Here is a 13,928-nt window from a genome sequence, read left to right on the forward strand (position 1 = left end):
AACCGTGTTACCAGCCTTGTTTAACAGTGGGATGTTGTGGGTGTTTAGTGTTGCCAAGTCGGTTTTGACACATGGGTTGGAAAACTCTAGGTGCCTTTGTTGTTGCTGACAAGTTGACGCTGGCTTATGGTAACCCTATGAATGAGAGAAGATGCTTCCAAAAGATGCTTAACAGTCCCGTTCAAGTCTTGCAAATGCAGGGCAGCTTATTGATAGAGTCCATCTTTCTGTAATGAGGTCTCCCTCTTTTCCCACCACCTTCCACTTTGCTGAGCATCACTGTCTTCTCCAAAGAGTCACATAATCTCCCAATATGTCCAAACTATGATGACCTCAATGTAGTCATTTTGTCTTCTACAGAGAATTCAGGCTAGATTTGCTCTACCCATTCACCTTTTTAGTAGTTCATAGTATTCAACAATACTACGCTATGGCTCATAGGAGCCCAGTGTGGTGCAGTAGTTTGACCATTGGACTAGAATACTGGAGACCAGTTCAAGTCCCCACTCAGGCATAGAAACCTATTGAGTCATTTTGGGAAGTCACACACTCTCAGCCCCAGAAAACTCTGCGATGAGTTTGCCTTCGGGTTGCCATAAATTAGAAACCCAAGGGGTGTCTGTGACCAAGCAGGGAATTGAACCTTGGTCTCCAGAGTTGTAGTCCAAAGCTTGAACCACTAAACCATGCTGGTTCTTACATACATACTACTTGGCATTAATTCACTGATGTTACAAATGCATTATTGCTGTTGACAATATTGTTATCTGTCCTATTACGTAGTTCTGTATTTGACAGATTAGGCGTCCTTGGTGCCCATTTTGATGCAACAAGTAGCCTAGTCCTGTTATTTTTAAACATTTCTAAATGCATTTTTAGAGGCCGTTTTACCATAATTCCCCATGTTTTAGACTATTCAACTACCTTTGGTGTTTGGTATGGGAGCAAACTACAGAGAAGGGATACAACAGATGTGTGGCAGAGGTTCGTTGCATCAAGTGTCGTATACCATGCTTTAGAAAGGCTGCCCAATCTGGGCACTTTCCAGACGTATTATATTGCAAATCCCTTCAACCAAAGCCAGAAATTGGACAGTGGGATTTGTACACAGATGGAAAGTGCCAGACTGAGGAAAGCAACTTAAGCTCCCTCAAATAATATGTTTCGATGGAGCCAAGAACAAAACGTGGCACGTAGGGTTTCCAGGTGAAAAACAGGACAGGACTCATGGATCTTTAATAGCTGGGGAGAAGAGGGGATCATTGCAGGTGTTGCTTATCATGCCACCAGGCAACAAGCGACACCTGTCAAAACTTCTTCTTCCATGCCGCGATTCAATGTACATGAGCCCTGCCATGTTTTTCACCTGGGAACCAAATATGCCACTTTCAGACAACAGCATCAAAATGTTGGCCTGCATCGTGTTATGGTTGGGGCTTTGAGCCAGGACTCTGGATACCAGGGTTCGAATCCCAGCTCAGCCATGAGACCCACTGGGTTTCCTTGGGCATGTCACACTCGCTGAAGAAATTTACCAAGAAAACCCCATGATAGGTTTGCCTTGGGGTCGCCATACGTGGGAAACCACTTGAAGGCACACAACAACAACTATCCCATTTCTAGTCCCAGCTAGAGAAGACTCATTGAAGTTATGGGATCTACCAACACGTTGACTCTCTATCCAGTGACTGATTCAATGAATCTGCTCAAGTTAAGACAAATATGCCTAAAGGAAGCCTTGAGTTTGCAAGATCTGAGCAGGGTTGTTGATGGCAAGGTGTCTTAGCGACCTCTCATTCATAGGGTTGCCATGAGTCAAAGCCAACTCGATGGCAATTAACAACAACACTCAGGTTGGAACTAACTTATAGGATTCCATATGGAGTGGTCCATTCTTCCTGAATCTCAGAGTACTTGAAGAACTCTTACTGCGACCAGATTAATTTTGGACACACTCAGAACCAGGGAGACCTTCTAGATGGATCTACCAGTTTGGTAGATTATTTGACTACCTGTTGCATTGCTGTTGTTATTGCGGTTGAATGTGGACTCCGTTCTCTCATTAATGCCCCAGGATTTATTTGTAAATACAGCCCTGGAGGCTATATACAATTATATCCCCTTTCAGCGATTTTTTACAAGGGTTTGGGCCATGGATACTTCAAAGCGAGCCACATTTTGACTGACAGGATTCAAGCCCAAAGACAGGTATCAAAGCCATGCAGCCTCGCTACTTGCAGCCGGATAAATTAACTCCAGCTATCTCCTTTTGATGTCCTCACGAAGGAAAGAAATCTGCTGAAGGCCAATCCATGCCATGGCAATTAACAGCGGTCGCCCAATGACGGTTCAAACCAAAATGCATTGCGGCGGTTCCTCCCGCCGTGGCTCCGTCTTGTCAGATATCATTACTGAATGGCAGGCTTATCTTCCATGCAAACCTTAACCCTTGGGGAAAGCAGTAATTAGGAGAAACTGGAGGTATTTGCCTAGAAAACACCAGCAGCCAGGAAAGGGAGGCATGCGGGAGATGCGGAACATACTGCTTTGGTCAAATAGGAAAATGAGAGGAAGAATGTCTCCAATCCCATGGAAAGTCTGGGAGGGGAAAAGAAAACAATCTTGTTGGAAGGAGAAGGAGGAGCTTGAGATTTTGGAGAGAGACCTGGGATGACCCATGGAAAAAGGAATCACTTAACAGTGGCAGCTGGTGGCTCCAAAGTCCATGGGGCAGTAGGACTGGAGCTATCCATGGAGTTGAAGCTATGACTATTATACTGGGTGACCTTACCCAAGTCATGCTCTCTCAGCTTCAGAGTCAGGCAAAGACAATCCCCTCTGAACAAACCTTGCCCAGAAAACCCCACAATAGGGTCGCCACAAGTCAGAAACTATTTGAAGGCAGGCACCAACAACAGCAAGATGAAATCTATTGCTCACAGATGCTTTGTCCCTGACAGAATTAGCAGGTGGTCCTCACAACTTGAACACGGGGTTTCTATGGTGTCATAATGTTCAAGCATGCATTTTCCCAGTCTACACGAGGAGACGTACTTTAAATTATTGTCAGCCCTCATCTAGAAACAGTCCTCACGCTCAGCTTGACCTGTATCCATCACCATCTTGGAGGTGCTTCTGAATGAGTCACCTCTGTATGGCACTGATGTTGTTTCTGACCTATGGCAACCCAAAGGGTTTTCTGGGGCTGAGAGTGTGTAACGCACCCAAGGTTGCATAGTGGGCTTCTTTGGCTGAGCTGGGATTTGAACCCTGTTCTTCAGAGTCATAGTTCAATGCTCAAAACACTATGCCATGTTGGCTCTTGCACAAAACTGTTGCCTCTGTGCTATTATTCCCAACTGCATTCCTTCAATGTCACGAAACCCATTTTACAACCAGGAGATGATCAACTTTTAATAATCAGATGAGATGCTCCAATCTCAGAAAAGGAAGAGGCAGGACAACGTTAACTGTCCATCATGGAGGATGGGACGAATGATGCATGACCAAAATGGTGGGTTCATACAGAAGAGCAGCGGGAAACCTCTTCCATGGCAGCTTCATACGTTATATTTTCAGGTTCCTCCGACTCTCCATTTCTATTTGTTTCCACGGTACACGATATAATGTATAACAAGGCGTAACATCATGTAACGGGAGCCAAGATTACACATCGTGTCTTATTGATCAAGCGTGGCTTGGTTTTTATAAGTTTGTTATAAAAATGTGTGTTTTATGTATAAATAGCAAAACCTTGTCATTTTTCCTCTGCACTGGAGCAAATGGCAAACCGTCCTCAGCCTCTCACCTCCAAGCTGCCGAGAAAGACTCCAGAAGACTTGCCCTTTTGGGTTTCTTCCCAACGCTACGCGAGTGTTTTCTCAGTAGGAAGGTGTGCGTGGGTGGAAATCGCGCCACTTCAAACGCAAGTCGGGAATGTGTTGCTATTAGCAACAAAGCTCCAGAAAGCCTGGTTCGTGGATTGATGCACCTCGCTATGGAGGTCCCTCCAGGAGAAGTTGGCGGCCAGGGTCAGAAAACGTGGTTCCGCGTGGACCAACGTGGAGCTCTTGCCCCATCCATCCATCCATCCACCCTCAGACCCTTTGCCCGGCCTCGGACCGAGCGAGTCACTCAAATGGGTGGAAACGTTTGTAGAAACATGGACCAAGTTTCCAGATCAACTAATTATCTAAAATAACTTGAGAACCAGCATGGCCCAGTGATCTGGGTGTTAGGCGATGACTCTGGAGACCAGGGTTCAATTTCCAGCTCAGCCCTAAAACGTCACACTCTCCCAGCTTCAAAGGAAGGCAATGGCAAAGCTCCTTTGAGCAAATCTTGCCATGAAAACCCCATAATAGGTGGCCTTAGGGCCACCATAAGATAGAAATGACTTGAAGGCACACAACAACAACAACAACAGCAACAATACTTAACTAAAGCCTTGTCTACATGGGTGTCTCACCCTGTGTCCTCTGGGCTTGCTGTGTCCTTCAAACCCCCAAATTGGGTCCAAACTTTCACGACATCTATACCCGATTTGGAGCTTCCTCCTACCGCTGTTGTGGTTGTGTCTTCTAGTCATTTCCAATTTACAACCACCCTATCGTGGCATTTTCTTGGCATGGTTTGTGCAGAGGAGGTTTGCTGTTGCTTTCCCCTGAGTCTGAGAGCATGGGACTTGGCCAAGTGGGTTTCATGGACAAGATGGGACTGGTTTGAACATTGGACCATGACTCTGGAGACCAGGGTTTGATTCCCAGCTTGGCTAGGAAACCCAATGGGAAACCTTAGGGAAGTCACGATTTCTAAGCTTCAGGGGAAGGCCATGGCAAACCTCCTTTGAACAAATCTTGCCAAGGAAACCCCATGCTAGATCCACCTGAGGATCGCCATAAGTTGGAAATGACTTGAAGGCACACAACCACAACAACAAATGTTGTAAGGCAGCTGCCTGTCATCTCTGGAAGAAGAGAGCAAGGTAAGGGAGGAATCTGGATCCAAAACATTTTGGCCCCCACATTGGGAGAAAGTTGGCCTAGACCCCAAGTTTTAAAAAATACAATTAAAGAATTAACTACTCCAAGGGATCGCTTGGTCAACCTCCTTCCCATTACGTTGCCCTGCTCTTCTTCTTCTTCTTCCTGAGTTGGAAGGAGGGAGAGAGAGAAGCCTTCTGGTTATAGCAAGAGCCCATACATCTCCTCTAATGACTAGTTCTGTATTCAGAGACAGGAGTACGTTAATATCTGTTCTTCCAGAAGACAGCTCCATTAGAGAAATTAATCTGGGTATAGATTATACTGTAAAATCCCAAACAATTCCATTCTCTCTCTATTTTTCCCAGTGACCAGCAATTCTGAAATTTAATTTACTTCAAACATGAGCCTCTCTGGTTTAACTTCAGGGACGGCAAACCTAATTCCCAATAAAGTGAAAGCCCACTTCTTTGCCCATGTCTGAACGATTTCGGTGGGGAGCAATCCAAGGAACAAGGAAAGGGTTTACATTTGATTATGCCGACGTGGCCCAGATTTACAAAGCTTTAGAGACAAGCCCCCTTTAAACCCCCGGAGAACTCCTTACATAAAGATGAAGGATCAGAGCGAATTCCAGCTTGCACCGTGGCTGAAATCTTTTCTTGAAACTGATATTTAATTCCATTTTCAACAGTAATCAATTTTTTAAAATACCACTAAACCACTCCCCGCCTGCAGTCTCTTAAAACGAAGGCAGCTGGAGGCTTAGGAAAGAGAAAAAGGGGGATTGATGGCCCGCATTTTGCACCGGCCGAACTTTTCAGACACGAGCGGATAAATGTCAACAAATTGAGACCGGGAGATAAATGCCAATAATAAATTGATCGCCCGTGACTGTAGGCTGTCGGCAAGACATAACGCAGGGAGAAAAAGCACAAGCAAATAATAAAAGATATATAAAATATAATGACCCAGTTGCCGTATCAGACTCTACAATGCATAACTGTACAACGACAGAAATGTGTCATTGAGATGATACACAACTATGCTAGCAAAATAGCAACCATGCAAAATGGAGCATTGTGCAAGATGTACTGTTTCACAATGGGAGCTTCCATTGCACATTGGGACACAGTGCGCAATAGAGTCAATGTGACCATTGAGCAAGGGCATTAATTGGGCATGAAGACCATTCCGCATTGGGACCATTGGGTGTTGAAAGTCCGAGACCCCAAGGACCATCCAGTCCAAAATTTGAGACAATCCTCCTAAGCCCTTCCCAATGCCTTCACTGAATCTGAGAAAATCCATGAATATTCTTTACACCCTAAACATTGATGTGTCTTTAACTTTATCTTTCCATAAACATAGATATAGAAACAGAAATATATGAAGAGATGGGAATCGTGCTGCCTGCCATAAATGAGTAGAAGATTAATTGCATTCCTGCCAGCCTCAAGGAGCAGAGATTTCCCTTTTTAAACACATTGCATTTCAAGCATCCATTAATGTTTCCTAACTGGGAGTGAACACCTGGTGACTTCCAGTCTGTTAGCTTACTTTCCTTCTTGTACCCCACACAGCCCCCGGGGAAATTGACCCCAGATCCCCAGAATGTGTCCAACTCCATATCAACAAGTACGAGGACAACCTGTATTTTCCCCCTCCTATGTGGGGTCAACATAGCGAGAAACAAGCCAAGCATGCCATGCCCACAAGAGGACCCCCATGAAACATGGATCCCAACCTACCTGAACTATCTCCTGGTGTCTTCAGCGGAGGAGCATCGACTTCTTTCCTGTTGCCATCAGAGGTGGCCGGTGGTCCCATTGTGCTGACCCCACCTGGGTTTTTCCTGGGGGTGTTAAATCCAGGGCCGGGCCCTTTGGGCTGGACTGTCGTGGAAGTGGCAGGGGTAGGGGTTGTGACGGTGGCGGTCATGGTGGTGGTGGTCATGGTGGTGGTCATGGTGGTACGTTGTAAAACAGAAGTGGTGGTGGTGCTCTCGTAAATCCCCGGGAAGGTGCTGCTCTCAAGGGGATCCAACGGACTGGTCGACCCCCAGACGATCACCTCCGGCTCCATGGTGGGCTTGCCGATGGCCCGCAGGTACCTTTTCCTCCGTTTCAAGGACTCCGTTCTCCCAGAGGCCAGCAGGGATAGTCCTGATTTCACAGCGGCCAAGCGTTCCGGCTGCCCGCTTTTCCAGAGGAGGTCCGTGGCTTTGTGTAGCCTTTTGGAATGATACGTTTTGGGCAGCTGCCCGCTAGAGCGTTCTAAAGAGGAAAACACGTGGTGCCTCACAATCCCATGAGCCCTCGCTTGCTGCCCGGATCTAAGACTCCACAAAGGGCCGTGAGGGAATCCGTACCGGAGAGCAGGTCTTTGCAACAAGGGGTGTCTATGGCCTTGGCCCAAAGAGTCACAAGAGGTGAAATCCATGGCAAGTCGAAACATGGCTATTAAAATCCAAGCATGGCTTCGTACAGGATAACCTGACCTGCGGAGAGAGATGCGGGCGCATTAGACAGAAGCAAACAATAATTTCTTAAAACATACTTATCTAACTCAAAGATTGTGTTAGTCTAGAAAACTCAGTATGTAAAAGGATTTTGCAGAACCTTTGAGAGTAGCTGAAAGGTACAAGTCAGTAGCATGAGCTTTCATAGGGGTTTATCATATTGGGGCTAATTTGGGCATTAAAGAGAGATTAAAGTGCATTGAAAGCATCCCGCAAAGAAAGCGAAAATGGTGAGTAATTGCGCGAATGGTTACCACACGCAATTGCGCAAATAAAGTGGTATCAGAAATACATTGTCGCTGAAATCTCAGAAGTAAAAAGATGCATGTTAATGCTTCTTTGTGACCACTTTAATGGTGGGTTTTGTGCGCCGTCATGTGAAATCGTTTCATGTAATTATGCATTTTTTCCAGGATATTCATGGGATAAACCCCCGATCTCCTTCATATGATAAACTCCATAGACTTGAACCTACTTAATTTGGACTTATCTAAGCAAACTTTCTCTCTTCCATCCCACCCAACTTCACTTCCTTGGACCTCATTTTAAAAATTGCAATCATTCTGTGTATTTTTAAAAACCCCCAAATTGGGTCCAACTTTCACGACATCTACCCGATTTGGAGCTTCCTCCTCCCGCTGTTGTGGTTGTGTCTTCTAGTCATTTCCATTTACAACCACCCTATCGTGGCATTTTCTTGGCATGGTTTGTGCAGAGGAGGTTTGCTGTTTGCTTTCCCTGAGTCTGAGAGCAGGACTTGGCCAAGGGTTTCATGGACAATGGGACTGGTTTGAGCATTGGACCATGACTCTGGAGACCAGGGTTTGATTCCCAGCTTGGCTAGAAACCCAATGGGAAACCTTAGGGAAGTCACGATTTCTAAGCTTCAGGGGAAGGCCAAGGCAAACCTCCTTTGAACAATCTTGCCAAGGAAACCCCATGCTAGATCCACTGAGGATCGCCATAAGTGGGAATGCTTGAAGGCACACAACCACAACAACAAAGTTGTAGGCAGCTGCCTGTCATCTCTGGAAGAGAGAGCCAGGTAAGGGAGGAATCTGGATCCAAAACATTTTGGCCCCCACATTGGGAGAAAGTTGGCCTAGACCCCAAGTTTTTTAAAAATACAATTAAAGAATTAACTACTCCGAGGGATCGCTTGGTCAACCTCCTTCATTACGTTGCCCTGCTCTTCTTCTTCTTCTCCTGCGTTGGAAGGAGGAGAGGGAGAGAGAAGCCTTCTGGTTATAGCAGAGCCCATACATCTCCTCTAATGACTAGTTCTGTATCAGAACAGGAGTACGTTATTCTGTTCTTCCAGAAGACAGCTCCATTAGAGAAATTAATCTGGGTATAGATTATGTAATCCCAAACAATTCCATTCTCTCTTATTTTTCCCAGTGACCAGCAATTCTGCAATTTATTTACTTCAAACTGAGCCTCTCTGGTTTAACTTCAGGACGGCAAACCTAATTCCCATAAAGTGAAAGCCCACTTCTTTGCCCATGTCTGAACGATTTCGGTGGGGAGCAATCCAAGGAACAAGGAAAGGGTTTACATTTGATTATGCCGACGTGGCCCCAGATTTACAAGCTTTAGAGACAAGCCCCTTTAAACCCCCGGAGAACTCCTTACATAAAGATGAAGGTCAGAGCGAATTCCAGCTTGCACCGTGGCTGAAATCTTTTCTTGAAACTGATATTTAATTCCATTTTCACAGTAATCAATTTTTTAAATACCACTAAACCACTCCCCGCCTGCAGTCTCTTAAAACGAAGGCAGCTGGAGGCTTAGGAAAGAGAAAAAGGGGGATGATGCCCGCATTTTGCACCGGCCGAACTTTTCGACACGAGCGGATAAATGTCAACAAATTGAGACCGGGAGATAAATGCCAATAATAATTGATCGCCCGTGACTGTAGGCTGTCGGCAAGACATAACGCAGGGAGAAAAAGCACAAGCAAATAATAAAAATATAAAAATATAATGACCCAGTTGCCGTATCAGACTCTACAATGCATAACTGTACAACGACAGAAATGTGTCATTGAGATGATACACAACTGCTAGCAAAACAGAAACCATGCAAAATGGAGCATTGTGCAAGATGTACTGTTTCACAATGGAGCTTCCATTGTACATTGGGACACAGTGCGCAATAGAGTCAATGTGACATTGGAGAAGGGCCTTAATTGGGCATGAAGACCATTCCGCATTGGACCATTGGTGTTGAAAGTCCGAGCCCCAAGACCATCCCGTCACAAATTTGAGACAATCCTCCTACCCTTCCCATGCCTTCACTGAATCTGAGAAAATCCCTGAATATTCTTTACACCTAAACATTGATGTGTCTTTAACTTTATCTTTCCATAAACATGATTAGAAACAGAAATATTGAAGATGGGATGGATCGTGTGCTGCCTGCCATAAATGAGAAGTGAAGATTAATTGCATTCCTGCCAGTCTCAAGGAGCAGAGATTTCCCTTTTTACACTTGCATTTCAACATCCATTAATGTTTCCTAACTGGGAGTGAACACCTGGTGACTTCCAGTCTGTTAGCTTACTTTCCTTCTTGTACCCCACACAGCCCCCGGGAATTGACCCCAGATCCCCAGAACGTGTCCAACTCCATATCACAAGTACGAGGACAACCTGTATTTTCCCTCCTATGTGGGGTCAACATGCGAGAAACAAGCCAAGCATGCCCTGCCCACAAGAAGAACCCCTGAACATGGATCCCCAACCTACCTGAACTATCTCCTGGTGTCTTCACGAGAGCGGAGGAGCATCGACCTCTTTCCTGTTGCCATCAGAGGTGGCCGGTGGTCCCATTGTGTGACCCCACCTGGGTTTTTCCTGGGGTGTTAAATCCAGGGCCGGGCCTTTGGGCGGACTGTCGTGGAAGTGGCAGGGGTAGGGGTTGTGACGGTGGCGTCATGGTGGTGGTGGTCATGGTGGTTGGTCATGTGGTGTAGTTGAAACAAGTTGTGGTGGTCTCTCGTAAATCCCGGGAAGGTGCTGCTCTCAGGGGATCCAAGGACTGGTCGACCCCCAGACGATCACCTCTGGCTCCATGGTGGGCTTGCCGATGGCCCGCAGGTACCTTTTCCTCCTTTCAAGGACTCCGTTCTCCCAGAGGCCAGCAGGGATAGTCCTGATTTCACAGCGGCACGCGTTCGCTGCCCGCTTTTCCCGAGGAGGTCCGTGGCTGTGTGTCGCTTTTGGAATGATACGTTTTGGGGCAGTGCCCGCTAGAGCGTTCTAAAGAGGAAAACACGTGGACCTCACAATCCCATGAGCCCTCGCTTGCTGCCCGATCTAAGACTCCACAAAGGGCCGTGAGGGAATCCGTACCGGGAGCGGGTCTTTGCAACAAGGGGTGTCTATGGCCTTGGCCCAAAGAGTCACAAGAGGTGAAATCCATGGAAGTCGAAACATGGCTATTAAATCCAAGCATGGTTCGTACCGGATAACCTGACCTGCGGGGAGACAGATGCGGGCGCATTTGACAGAAGCAAACAATAATTTCTTAAAACATACTTATCTAACTCAAATATTGTGTTAGTCTAGAAAACAGTATGTAAAAGGATTTTGCCGAACCTTTGAGAGTGCTGAAAGGTACAAGTCAGTAGATGAGCTTTCATAGGGGTTTATCATATTGGGGCTAATTTGGGCATTAAGAGAGATTAAGTGCATTGAAAGCATCCCGCAAAGGCAGGAAAATGGTGAGTAATTGCGCGAATGGTTACCACACGCAATTGCGCAATGGTTACCACATGCAATTGCGCAAATAAAGTGGTATCAGAAATAACTTGTCGCTGAAATCTCAGAAGTAAAAGATGCATGTTAATGCTTCTTGTGACCACTTTAATGTGTGGTTTTGTGCGCCGTCATGTGAAATCGTTTCATGTAATTATGCATTTTTTCCAGGATATTCATGGGATAAAACCCCCGATCTCCTTCCTATGATAAACTCGATAGACTGAACCTACTTAATTTGGACTTATCAGCAAACTTTCTCTCTTCCATCCCACCCAACTTCACTTCCTTGGACCTCATTTTAAAAATTGCCATCATTCTGTGTATTTTTACATTACATTTTAACAACAGACACCCACTTTGAAATGTTGGATCTAAGCAATTTAATCTTTGCAAAGAACAATGTGCGAGAAACACACAAGAGATCCAACTTGAGTTAGGGAGGGAAAAACACTACTTGTTTTATTGTTGTGTGTAAAGGGACAATCCTTTGGAAATTTCCTTCCTGCCACCCTCTTTGCACTCCTATGTTCTGCAAAGACAAAGCCTTGTCCATCATTGCTGCAGTAGTGAATTGCATTAGCACAATGAATGAGTTGGTATACAGAGCATTAAAACAGTGGCCGGAAGCCTCTATCCTCTTATTATATTATTAACCTTTTTATTTAAAGCGCTGTAAATTTACACAGGTACACAACTACTAGTCAGTGTCCTGACTGATGCACAATGTTATTGGTCCCATTACACATATGTTTCGATCCCTTGTGCATTCAGTCCCATTGTGCATTGGTTACGTTGCCGGCTCGCCCATGTAGTAAAGTAATAGCAGTCCTTTACTGATCACAGATGTTTGAAATTACCCAATTCTAATTCCCACATGCATAAGTCCACTTGCAAAGACTGAAGTCCTCAATAGGATTCTGGCCTGTGCTTTTCTGAAGGGCCATGCAAATCCTGACCGTTCTGGGACTTCTAGTCCCAAAGGAACTTTCCAGAGATGGGGATTTGGGGATTTTTTACTCTCAAATGATCTTTTCCAACTGCTGGGAGATTCTGGCCCTTTCAGTCTCCGAAGGTGCTTTGCCAAACTGCTCCCGCCATGTTAAGATCAAGCTAGCCCTTGGGAAAAGAGAGAGGAAGACATAGTGCCATATCACCCCTCCCTTGGTCTTCTGATTTTGCAGTTTGATAACAGCTGGTATTCACAGTGCTCTGGAAAGAAGGAAAGGAACTGTATGTATCTCTCACTTCCAACAGTCGCCAGGCGCCGCCATTGTCTTCTCACCAACAACTCGCCTGACTCACTGCATTGTATGTAATCCTGAGATCACCCCTTGTCACTGCCTCTCATCCAGCAATTCATATATATATATATATATTATATTATATAATATAAAAACACATATATGATGAAAAAAGAAAGCTAGAGAGGAAGAGGAGAATGGTTTTGCTTATGGCTTGTGACTTGGCGTTACACGCGGCCAACGCTAACCTGGTCACACAGGCCATAGAGATCTCACGGGGATCTGGCTGTGCGCCGACAGGGTTGCAAAAATCCTTTTTATGGAAATCGGTCAGGGCCAGGCCATCGTCCAAGAAATGAAAGGTCAGCGATCTGCCTTGTTTCTTGCAGAGGCAATCCATGTTCATGGGAAGGCAGAGCAAAGAAGGACCGGATCACAGAATCGTGGAGTTGGAAGGGGCCTCATGCGCCATCGAGTTGAACCGCTCACTCAATGCTAGGCAATGTTTCTCAAAAATTTGGTGCTCCAGATGTTGTGGACTTCAACCCCCAAAAGACCTCGCAGCTTGACCAACAATCAGGAATTCTGGGAGCTGGTCCTAAAAATCTTGAGGACCAAAGTTTGGGAACCACTCAGCTAGAGCATCCTCTTCTAGGAGCAGTCCAGCCTCTTTCCAAAAAAGTCCAGAGAAGGAGACACACCACTATCTCTCCAGGCCTTGGGTCTATTGAGAAAATGCTCTCCCTTTCAAGATTTCTTTCCAATGTTCAATCAGAACGACTTTCCTGTAACTTAAAGCCATTAGATCTGGTCCTGCCTTTTGGGCAGAAGAGAACAGCCCTGCCCTGTCTTCATGTGACAGACTTTCAGTATTTAAAATGGGCAAACATGGCACCCTCAGTCTTTTTTTATTGAATATTTGAAATATTCCAAAATGGCTCTCTCTCTATATATACACACACAACACAACCAACACCCACCACACAACACACACACACCGTCGGCCTCTCTTACACGGGGGATCCGTTCCGGACCCTCCGTGTAAGGCAAATTCCGCCTATGTTCAGCCCCATTGGAAACAATGGGGCTCGTGCAGGCGGCGGAGTGGCATGGCGGTGCGCGGCATAGCCGCATGGCCGCACGCGCCCATTCAATTGAATGGGATGTGCTGCCCCTCCCGCCCTGCGTGGTCCCCACAGCTTGAGCGCGTAAGCTCAAGTCCACGTAAAGCTGGCGCATATGACGCAGGCGCGTATATATATATGATCATTTTTGGAATATTCCGCCCGATCCTGATGGAGAGGCAGGGTAAAAATAAAGTTTTATTACACACACACACACACACATATAATAAAACTTTATTTTTACCCTGCCTTCCATCAGGATCGAGGGGCTTACAATAAAATCCATACAGTACAACT

The 13,928-nt window shown here is 45.7% G+C and overlaps 1 protein-coding gene across 2 annotated transcripts in view; it reads right to left on the reverse strand.

The window, feature by feature from the left end:
• The window catches only part of AJAP1 (adherens junctions associated protein 1), a 96,972-nt gene that overhangs the window by 47,740 nt on the left and 35,304 nt on the right, over positions 1-13,928 (reverse strand). For both annotated transcript variants that reach the window (XM_042480319.1, XM_042480318.1), the window contains exon 2: positions 6,734-7,482. In XM_042480319.1, coding sequence (XP_042336253.1) covers positions 6,734-7,482 — 749 coding nt within the window. The remainder of the gene's footprint in view (positions 1-6,733; positions 7,483-13,928) is intronic.

Source organism: Sceloporus undulatus, chromosome 7, assembly GCF_019175285.1.
Source record: "Sceloporus undulatus isolate JIND9_A2432 ecotype Alabama chromosome 7, SceUnd_v1.1, whole genome shotgun sequence".
Taxonomy (NCBI): Eukaryota; Metazoa; Chordata; class Lepidosauria; order Squamata; family Phrynosomatidae; genus Sceloporus; species Sceloporus undulatus.